At 31.8% G+C, this 12085-nt stretch overlaps 1 protein-coding gene across 1 annotated transcript; it reads left to right on the top strand.

Moving 5' to 3' along the window:
• Positions 1 to 1893: 1893 nt before the first annotated feature.
• Positions 1894 to 8871, top strand: LOC132266417 (transmembrane 9 superfamily member 2-like). Its single transcript, XM_059767283.1, has 7 exons — positions 1894 to 2288; positions 3591 to 3631; positions 3721 to 4306; positions 4403 to 4540; positions 4655 to 4811; positions 5875 to 6359; positions 8321 to 8871. The coding sequence occupies exons 1-7, from the start codon at positions 2137 to 2139 to the stop codon at positions 8538 to 8540; spliced, it is 1779 nt and encodes a 592-aa protein (XP_059623266.1). The 5' UTR covers positions 1894 to 2136; the 3' UTR covers positions 8541 to 8871.
• The last annotated feature ends 3214 nt before the right edge of the window (positions 8872 to 12085 follow it).

Below are 12085 nucleotides of genomic sequence, written 5' to 3'. Positions count from 1 at the left end.
AAAATTTAATTAATTGGTGATACGATGTTACTAATATAACTGACGTAATTAAGTACATTTTCTCCCTTAGCACTCCTCTTCCTTATATTACTCTTTTTAAGATCATTATTTTGCCTCTTTAAATTCAACCCCTTGTTACCATGTCTTGTAATATTTCTTCAGCTTTTAAAGTGAAAGGTTAATCTAAAGTAAAAAGTTCAATTGTTCAAATTCTTATACGTACAAAGTGAATATGTCAATATGTTTGTTGTCAAAGATAAATAATAATAATAATAAAATAAACAAATAAAAAATTCTAGCCCTAGTTTAGATTCTAAATTTCTAGTTTCAATTTGTGTTATAACTGTGACAAACAAACCAATGATGTAACTTTACAAACATAAAGAATATTTCACTTCAAATCATGACCTAATTTTTCTGATGAATCAATTAGTCTTCTCAGTTATACCTAATATTTGATGAATGACAATAAAGATTCTCTAGGTATACTAACTGTCAGATCATTGTTTGTGCTATCATATATACATTTGTTGTGATTTAAAGAAGGTGTATATACTATATACTTGAATGTACTTTTCTATATTATGTGCATTTGGGCTTGGTCAGTGGGCTAAATGACTGCATGAAATGAAGCTCGGAGTTTGTTCGGCCCAGCCCAATTTTAATTCTTTGATTGGGCTAACCTGGGCCCATTTCAATGAATTGGACCCTTTCTTGCCATTGACTTGATCATTCATGACCCATAGGTCTTGTCAATTTTTTATTTTTATGTGTTAAGGTGTCACTGAGCTTTTGAGATCCATTTTTTATATTAGTTTAACTAAATTTACATAACCGACAAACTTTCAAGTGTGTGTGTGTATATATACATATATATGAATTTTTGTTTTCAAAGTAGTAAAATTGGATAACTCACCTTTCACTCAACTATATTTATCCCATTGATATAGGAATATAATTAGAATTTTAAAATTTCAAATTGATGAAACCAACAAAGATCATTATTGTAGTCAACTAATGGGGAATCTGTTATAGGTTATGAGTGTTGTTCAATAACATTAAAAATTAGGTATTGGAAAATGAAAACCATTTGTTACTTTGTTTAAAATTTAATTGTTTTTAATGATTTATGGAGTTACATCACTTAAAAGTTTAATTATTCTAAGTGAAACTTATTCATTTAAGTGGTATCTAGTTAACTTTATCAATTGCATTTAAGTAAATAATACTTTAATTTGATTAAATTAAGTATTTAATTGAGTATTCAAAACAAAATGTAACTATCTATAGTTAGTTATAAAAGGAAAAGGAAGAGAAAAAGAAAAAGAAAGAGAAAGAGAATTATTTTTGACCAATGTGCCCATTTCTTCAAAACCAAATTTACTCTCAGACAAAAATATACATATATATAGAGATTAAGATTTTAAAATGAAAATTAAGTTGGGTAATTCTAATAATAGTAGATCAAAGGAGTCTTTAACTCAATTTTGGATTATTTATTTAGGGTATTGATAAAGGCCTGAAATTATTATTCATTGATATGTTCATTTGATTTAAACACTTTGATTTTATTAATTAATAATAAAAATCTTTGTTGGACAGTAGTTGGAGTCACACAAAAAAAGATCCCCAATTGCAGCACTATTTTTATTTTTATTTTTATTTTTTTTATAAAAAAAATTCAAAATCATCTTTTAAACATTTTTTTTATTCCCATTTTCTAATGATAATTTCATTTAGTTGAATAGTGTAGAAGGATGATTTATGAAATTATTTTCAATTGCAAAATAATTTAAGAGAATTTTTTTTGTTTTGTTTTTTATTTACTACTTATTTAAATTTTAAATATAATTTAGAGGAAAATGTAAGGCTATAAAATGGTTTGTGTAAATTGAATTTGTGAAGGAGTCTCATGCATATAGGTAGGTCAGGTCACCTAGTCGTCGTCTTCTCCATTTTCGTTCGCTCGCAAGTCATGTTGTCGCTTGTTTTCCACTCATTGGGAATGTGCGTGCGATAAAAAAAACCCTTTACAGGAACATCGAGATCTGTTCTATTCACTTCTCTATCTATATACCTATTTATATATATATATATATATATATATAGATCTGAGGGTCGTGACTTGTGAGCGAAATGGAGAAGACGATGATTGGGTGGGTCGTCGTCGCATTGATCGTAATGTGCAGTGCAACGATGGTGAGATCAGATGGGTCTGATCATCGGTACAAACCTAGAGACCAGGTCCCTCTCTATGCCAACAAGGTCGGTCCCTTCCAAAATCCTAGGTATACACATCTCTCCTATCTCTATTGTTGATTTGTGTATAATTTTGACATTTTGTGGATCTGTTGAATATTTGGTTTGTTGGGTTTATACGAAATGGATCTTTTAGTTCCTTGTTTACATGTTTGTCTGTGTGTATATATACTATAGTCAATATGTATAGTTGTAAAAGTAGAAGAATATCTAGGGATGAACTGGAGCCATTTTCAATGGATGTCGATAGATGAGCTTACCATGCTATGGATTCCTCTCAGTGGGTTGGTTGGTTTCCTAATATCAACTTGATTTCACGATCTTTTTCCATTGATCCTTTAGCAATAGTTTAACAATGTGGAATCTTTTGACCATTGGGCCATTGAATTTGGATTCTTTCGGGAGAGGATCCCTTTCCCCCCAGTGGTATATAACCTCTCCTCTCTCGAAGGGGGAGATGAGGGGTTCAAGCCCTATAGTGGGCAAATCGTGAAATGTGTGTGAGTACTTTACCTAACAAATTTTTTTTTTTTTGAAATAATGTGGAATCTGTTGAAAGTTATTAGATTCAATTTGTAATTAAATTTTTTGTAAGATATAGAAATGGGGACGTGGGGAGACAAAAGAGTATATGTTTAGCTTAAAATTGAAACTCTGTAACTTGTGTTAGAATATTGAGGTGGAGAGTCTTGCTATCATTCTGTTACTAGGTTTGCGTGTATGTGCGTATGCATATAGTCATCACCATTGTCTTTATTTTGTATGAACTAGGTCAGCCACATGTATCCTCTTTTTTCATTCTTATCTATCATAAGTTATTTCTCGACCTATTTTTTTTTTTAATATATAAAACAACATTAAGCATTACAATATGATAAAACATATAATGTATTTAACTATGTAGTATGCCTCCATGTACCCGTATCTACCTTTTGGATGCACATTCCTGTATCCTAAGTAGATTGGTCTGTGCAGATATTTTAAGAATATAACGGGGTTTAGGTAACAAATAATAATAAATAAATAAATAAATAAAATTCTACAGCATACTGGTAACTTCTGAGAAAACTTTTAAGTGCAAACCAAATGTTCTGCAACTGTATATTTAGTTTTGATTCTAAAATTTAAATGGATCCACTGAAAATTAAGTGCGGATATTTCATGTTTGATTTGTTCCTTTTATTCTTTTTATTCCTAATAATAAGCTAAGTATCTAGCGTTCTGGTATTTTAATGTAATTACTTGATGTGTGTGTGTGTGTGTGTGTTTATATATTTATGTATCACCTGATAATGAGCTAATGTCATACTGCTGTTTGTTTTCAATACCAGCGAAACATACCGCTATTTCGATCTCCCTTTCTGTTTGCCAGGTTCACATTTGGTCACCCTTCTTATATTTACTTATAATTTAACATTTGTTTTGACTGTGGATATATTATTGATGGGATGTCAATGGCAGCTCATCTGAAAGAGAAAACAGAAGCTCTTGGTGAAGTACTGAATGGAGATCGTTTGGTCACTGCTCCATATAAACTGGATTTTTTAGTGGAGAAAGACTCAGAAATTGTTTGCAAAAAGAAGCTGACAAAGAAAGAAGTTGCTCAGTTCCGAAGAGCTGTTACCAAAGACTACTACTTCCAAATGTACTATGATGACTTGCCCTTGTGGGGTTTCTTGGGGAAGGTTGACAAGGATGGAAAAGCTGACCCCAGCGAGTACAGATATTATCTATTTAAGCATCTTCATTTTGAGATCCTTCACAATAAGAATCGTGTCATTGAGGTTAATGTACGAACTGACCCTAATGCCCTTGTGGACCTTACTGAGGATAAGGAAGTTGATGTTGAATTCATGTACACTGTCAAGTGGAAGGAAACAGATAGTCCTTTTGAGAAGAGGATGGAGAAGTACTCACAATCTTCTTCACTACCACACCACCTAGAAATCCATTGGTTCTCAATAATCAACTCTTGTGTGACAGTTCTACTTTTAACTGGATTTCTTGCCACGATTCTCATGCGAGTCCTGAAGAATGATTTTGTCAAGTAAGGAATATTTTCCAGTAGTGATCTTCGCTTCATGTTTGTTTGGAATCCTTCTTCTTTTAGTGTTTATATGTATGTTTTTTGGTTTGTGCAAAGGTATGCCCATGATGAGGAGATGGCCGAAGACCAAGAAGAAACTGGGTGGAAGTACATTCATGGTGATGTTTTTAGATACCCAAATCACAAATCTTTGTTTGCTGCTGCTCTTGGTTCTGGCACCCAGCTATTTACCCTGTAAGTATACCTTTGAAGGTGTTTTATTCTACTGGGTGTAGTTTCATTTATCAAGTTGCTTTATACTAATTTTTGAGAAATCTGATATTTAAATGACGTGCATTGTCTTTTCAGTACAATATTTATTTTCATACTTGCACTGGTTGGCGTGTTTTATCCATACAATCGGGGAGCTTTGTTCACTGCTCTGGTTGTCATATATGCACTTACATCTGGAATAGCAGGATATATTGCAGCTTCTTTCTACTGCCAGCTAGAGGGAACAAATTGGGTATGAAGTCATGATTTTTAATATTTTTTTTTATTGCCTGTGCATAGATTTTGATGTTGAAACTTACGTTTAAAATTTTATATAATTTTTATTTAGCACTATCTCTTGCTTAGTGGTTGTACTGAGTTTAATGGTATGACTACCTTGTACAACTTAGATAAAGCCAGTGGAGTTTCCTTACTAAAAAATGCATTTTGCCTTTGAAGTTGATGGTTCTTCTTATTTTTCTTTAACTTTGAAAAATATAGAATGACAAATTCAACCTTAGGAAATTATTATTTGCCTATTGTGTTTGGAATTATGCATATTAGAACTAAAGCTTGATAAAGAAATGACTCCAACTTTTTTCCATTTGAAAAGTGAAGATAGTATTCCTCTCAAATATGCATGAAACTGTGCTGTTAGCATCATCATGTTGCTTGATATTATTGGAATCCCTCTGGCCTTGGTCTGACTTTCTCTCACCTCTCTTAGATAAATCCTCACGACTCAGGCCCCAAACGAGTTCAACTCGGGCCATTTCAGTTTGGGTTTGCTCCTTTTTGTCAGATCAGTTTTTCATTTTTTATTTGTATTATATAAGGGCATTTAGGTAAATCTACTCTATTAACAGAAACTTAACAGCAGGCCGCTTGTTTGCATGCTTTCTTGCTGGAGGGGTATTTTCCAGACATCAGGGGTTTATATGTACTATATGCATATCATAGGTGTTTTTCTTTCTTTTCTTTTCTTTTTTCTTTTTCTTTTTGGTAGTTTACCCCTATTTTCTGATAATCAGATGAAAGCATATTTTTGCTTTCCTTTAAGATGAAGGAAATTCATTTTGGTTATACACTTGTACACCTTTGAAGTTATTTTCAAAAAATGGGTTGTTCATTTTATGTCCTGTTTTAAATGGCTGCAATAGAAATAGCATGCCGTCATAATAATTATGAGATGTACGCTGGTCCATGGCATTGCTTCAAATGTTCCTTCGTTTTTTTCATCAATCAAAATTACAGCCCAATTGTTGAAACCAAAACTAAAATGATGCTGATCTTATGCTCCATATCTGATTCAACAGGTGAGAAATTTGATGTTGACTGGAAGCCTGTTTTGCGGACCTCTGTTTCTCACATTCTGCTTTCTCAATACTGTTGCAATTGCTTACAGTGCCACTGCAGCACTTCCTTTTGGTACAATTGTTGTAATTTTCCTCATATGGACTTTAGTAACATCACCTTTGCTAGTATTGGGAGGTATTGCTGGGAAGAATAGCAAGGCAGAATTTCAAGCTCCTTGTCGCACTACAAAATATCCTAGAGAGATCCCGCCATTACCTTGGTACCGTGGAGCTCTTCCTCAGATGGCGATGGCAGGGTTTCTGCCTTTCAGCGCAATTTATATTGAACTTTACTACATATTTGCCAGTGTTTGGGGTCATAGGATCTACACCATTTACAGCATCTTATTTATAGTCTTCATCATTCTGCTGATTGTTACTGCTTTTATTACTGTGGCATTGACATATTTTCAACTTGCTGCTGAAGATCATGAATGGTGGTGGAGGTATGTATATTGTTCACTTGTTTTGCTATTTCTGCATCATGCTTGGAAAGTTTTCTCATGCTGTGGCACATTTGATCAGCTGTAGTTGGTTTGAATTTTTCCTAATATATATATATATATATATATAGTAATGATCTCTTGCTCACTGGAGATATGATTTTAGTGTAAAAAAGGTAATTACCAAAAGAACATAGCAAACAAATCCAACGATCACCATGGTGTGGAGCAAGAGATCATTTCCGCGTGTGATATATATATATTCATATTCTGATGACTCATTTTCCATTTAGTGGTTGCTTGGTTGGAATTGTTACTATTATGTTTTGCATGGTTTGTATGTAGTAGATATCAATCCATGGTTTTTGCATGGTAGTCTTAACATATTGGCAAACTGTGAGAAAATATTTTAGATTCTCACTGCTGCTCTTCTTCCTTTGACATCACGTGATTGCATTTTTATTTTTAATATGACTACATTATATCTGTTCAATATTTTGTAGCCATCTCTTCATAACTCTGTTATGTCCTTCACGAAGGTCAAATATGTGGATAATTTGCACCAAATAACATATATGAATCTTTCACTCAATAGAATAAAATTATTTGTTACAATGTATTAAACACGGGAGAAGTTTGAAGCACCAGTGAAATTTAACTATTTTAATATATTTGTCAATTGTGGTCCCTATGTAAGAATGATAATACCCAAACTCATCAACTGCATTCTAAATTTATGTTTGCAAATCTGCTGTATAGTAATCTGTCTTCTAGATTCAGAATACGTGACAAACCAAATGAAATTATCTTTTAAAGCTTTCCTAATGACTGATAGGATTAATGTAGTGCTTTAGACTCATGTTACATGAAAATCGTAAAATTATGACACGGGGAAATCTTTTAGGATTATGGTTGTGCAGCTTTGGTAAGGGTCTGGGGGTGATTTGTAAATGTTTGGTGAAATGGTGATGAAAAGTAAGCATATATAAGCCTTCAGGAGTGGGATGTGAAAGGGCACTAGGAGAAGGTTGGGGAGTTATTCATTGAACACATTGACTATGGAATTGAGGCTATGAAATTGGGGGTAGTCGAAGTTTGAGTCTCTATCGTAGTTCGATGTGGAGTGTTTCCTAAAGGGGTTGTTCTCGGACCGTTTTGGGGTCTTAGTGAATAAGAATCCCCATACCGCATAAAATGTGGTATTCTCAGAGCATGGAGCAGTTTGGGACCTTCAGTTTTTGTAGGAATTATATGATTCGAAGTTATTGGTGGATTTATTATTTACTTATTTATTGCTTATGGTGTTCCCCGTGCTGGAGATAGATTTTGTTTGAGGTCAAAGGCGGAACTATCAAGGGGCCATGGCCCCACCAAAAATTTTCTGAATCTAAGTATCTTATAAATACTTGAGTTATAAAATAGTAAAACAAATTAAATACGTGGCCCCTCCAAAATTTCGTAAATTCCCTAAAAATAGGCCTCTTGTAAATAGTGAACCACAAAAGTAGTAGAAAGATTTTATATGTGGCCCCCAAACCTATAAAAACCTCAATTTGAGTCCTTTTAGTCTTGTTTTTGTATATCTACATTTGAAGGAAATGGACAAAAATTTCAAATATGAACACTACTTACATATTATTCTTCTTATTTAACCACATTTTGGAATTGATGCCTTTCCTAAAAAGTTCTTAGCGGAAGGACATTGTCACGCTGAAACTAATTTTGTTTGGCCAGTTTGCTTAAATTACAGTTCATACATCGTTTTAATTTTGTTGTTAAGCACTGTGATTCTAGGAGTATGACTTCATAATTCATTTGTTTTCGTTACTGCTTTTTGTGAAATCATATTTGCATTTAGATGGTAATTATGGACTATATGGTACATTTAGGGAAAAAAGCTTCAATCTTTGTTTCTTGTTTGCTTCTTGGTGCACCGACCACTGACTCATGGTTGTCATTATCAGGTCTTTCTTTTGCGGTGGATCAACTGGTTTGTTTATCTATGGCTACTGCCTGTATTACTACTATGCACGATCGGATATGTCAGGTTTCATGCAGACGTCCTTCTTCTTCGGGTACATGGCTTGCATCTGCTACGGGTTCTTCCTCATGCTTGGAACCGTCGGCTTTCATGCTGCTCTCTTCTTTGTCCGTCATATATACCGCTCGATCAAGTGTGAGTAGTAAGTCAATTAGTTGGTCTTCTGTGTTCATGTGGTATGCTTCAAAGGTTTGGGATGCCATCTCTGATCAAGGAGGGCCATGTAGGACAGTAGGACTTCTCAGGAGGAAGCTTCTATTGTTTCATAACGGCATAATGTGGAAAATATTCTTCTTCTTTTTACTTTGCGGCTCAACAAAATATATTCATATTTTAGTTTTAGAATCTTTTTTTTTTTTTTCTTCATTTTGTGAAATTCTGTTTTTGTTTCAATGTTCTAAAAGCAAAAATAAATATGGGCAGAGGACATTTCGTATATTCTTTATTATAAGATTTGAATAACCAGTTCAGAGATGGTAGAGTTTTTGGAGGGCATTGCAGAGTATCATGGTTTTTGGAGGGTGTAAATGTAATATGATTCATGAGGTATCAATGGAATAAGAAAAGTAAAAAATTGGAGTCCGGATCCTGTACAGTACACTGCGTTGTACCGTAATGGATCAAATATTGCATTGTATCAGTATAAATTGGCCGGAGGTGTGTAACGGTATCGGTCCCTTAGGAAAGGGTTATGAACCGTTACGAGGAACTATGGGACGCAATTTCCCCCACGGAAATTATCTTTTATTTGCATTTTTTACACTTAAATCTTGATAATTCTAAAAGAGCTCTAACAAGATTTTCAATATATATATTTTTCTTAGTTAATACACACGCACACCCCCTCCAATAAATTAATTACTAGTCTAATCTCAAACCTGATAGTCAAAAATATCTTAATAAAAACTTCCAAAAGTAAAAAAAGAATCCCTCACTTTTTCACTCATTTCTCCAACAAAATTTTTAAAATTCAATAAAGACCCATATTAAGAATAACAATTCTAGAAAAGTCTCCTCAATTGCTATTGAATTTTATGTTATTTGTATTTTCTATACACAGATTTTGATATTTTCAAAATTCAGGAATAACACTCCTCATTTGCTATTTATTATTTTGGTCCAATATATATATATACACACATATTATATTATTAATGGTTGCCACATGACTTAATTACTTGGCTCCACCACTAAAATCCATCAGCTCTCGTATTTAAATCCATTCCCTTCACCCACCTAGGTCGTGGTCACATCCCTCACCACCACCTGGTCACACCAACCACAAATATGCACAACTTGTCAATGGATCCAAAATAAATACCCCCACGGACAATAAATTGGTATGTACATCTATATATGTATATGTCTAAATAATCATGATGTGTAAATTGTCCCAAGATTATGCAATTTTCATCTTCAACTCATATTCGCATCGAACACATATCTAGCTTTAATTTATTATTATTATTATTATTATTTTCATAAGTTTGAGACTTTCTTAGACTTCATAATCACTTGAAACGAGTCATTGACATGTTTGATACAATCTTGTATTTAAAACTATGAATGTTGGTTTTTTAAAACTTTATGTAAACCCTATTCTTGTCACAATAAGCATGTGTATACAAATGTAAATGTAGAGGCATACATGTATAGACGATAATAGAATATGATAGATAAATCAGCTGTACAAAACGTTGGTTTGGTGGGGGAGGGTCTTGTGCTCTCTTCTCTTCTAAGTTTAATACTGCAACTATATTGAGTGGGAGTAAGGACCAACCCTATGTAAATTATGCATAATTAAAGTTTTGTTTGTTTGAATGTAAAATATTTTTTTAAAAGTATATATTTTTTATTTTTTGTGTTTGGTTGTCGTAAAATATTTATAAAGAAAAATATATTAATATCTAAATAAAATAATTTATTTATCTATTTTTGACAAATTATTTTACACGTTTCGCTCAAGGGACACGACCTTAATCTCGACATAGACTTAGACCCAGACCTTTGCCAAACCCTGGAAATATATATATATATCTGGAAAAAAATAATTTAAAAAAAATATATTTTACGTCGAAACAAACGGAGCCTAAGGTGCACCTCCTCAATAAAATTTAGCAATCACAATTAGATAATAATAAGCTTATTGAAGGGGTGAGCAAGGCATGCCATATTGGCGTAACCACCTAATCAAAATAAACTATTCAAATAATTTGGTCATATTTAAATATAAAAACTTCTCTTGATTAACTAGCACGATGTATTTTGATTTGGTCGACAATATCAATAACTTGATATGCCCCACTCATCTAATATCTTCATTCTCTCAAGCATTTCAATCAATTCTTCTTCTTCTTCTTCTTCTTCTTCTTTTTTTTTTTTTTTTTTTTTAAATTTTTTTGGCAAATCGAAATATAATTATTAAACTAGTCCACACAATTTTTTATAATAATATAGAAACAAGTTTGTAGATCAAAGTGAAAAATCCAGAGAACATACGAGGAATGAAAAGTCTTGGATCATTATTATAAGCAAATAACTTGTAGTTCACAATACAAATGACAGTTACATTATGAACAATAGCAAAATTTGAACATTTCTACTTTTATATAAATGTTTTAAGTTACATTTATTTTTTTAAGGTAAGAAGTGTTATAGTAATTGTCCGGTGCATATAAAAGAAGGAATTATAGGCTTAGGTGGTGGATTATAAGGTGTATAGAGAAGAGACACCACCATGTCAATTTATTTATTTATTTTATTTTAAACTTTATAAAAATTATTAGGATAAAATACAAAAACACACTTGAATTATGTTTAAATTTGTAAAAAACCCTGAACTATATTTTGTGCATAAACCCCTTAGAAAATCACATTTTGTTGCAAAATACTAGAATGCTTATATTATATTCTATTAAATGATCATAATGTTCTTTCTTATTGAAATACACTTAATTTATTTTTTTTATTTAAAATAAATTATGAAAAAAATTCATACTAATTTGATGACATATTTTTCATTAAATTTGCATAAATATACCATTAAAATTTGAAATTAATTGTTTAAATAAAAATCTTAAGTAGAAAATTTTAAAACAATTTGATCAATTTCTTAATTTTTTATTAATATATTAGTACATAAAAAGCTAGGTATTTTTTATTTAAGAAGTTTATTATTTTTTCATCAATATATTGTATAAAAAAGAAGAAAATTTTCTATGATAAAAAGGTTTAAAATGGGTATAATAAATTTTATTATAAATAATAAAATTTTAATGATAAATTATTTATTTTAGAAAATAATAGTTAAGAGTCTATTTAATTTTTTTCATTTTTAAGGTAAATACTAAAATTCATATTTAGATAAGAGAAAAGAAAACAAAATAATTTAATTATAAATGACAAATTTAATGAGAAAAGGTGAAAACTTCTTTAACTGTAATAAATTAATAATTTAAGAGATAATATTTAATTCAGGGATTTGGTTTGCTTCAGTGCACTTTACCCAAAATAATAACGTGTATATACATATAAATCTTAAAATCCAAATTTTAATAAGGTCCACATATATATGGTAACCGGTCACTTTCGTTTTCGTTTCGGTGCACCGGTAATGTTGACTGCTTACCACTCTCTATAAAAGCGCGTGGGAATACTCTCCACCCTTTAAATTCTTGCTTCTACATTT

The sequence above is a fragment of the Cornus florida genome, unplaced genomic scaffold, assembly GCF_030987335.1.
Source record: "Cornus florida cultivar Cherokee Brave unplaced genomic scaffold, ASM3098733v1 CherokeeBrave_3.0.0_Hap2_Chr07, whole genome shotgun sequence".
Lineage (NCBI taxonomy): Eukaryota > Viridiplantae > Streptophyta > Magnoliopsida > Cornales > Cornaceae > Cornus > Cornus florida.
The sequence above is the reverse complement of the archived record's forward strand: the minus strand, read 5'-3'. Positions and strand labels throughout refer to the sequence as shown.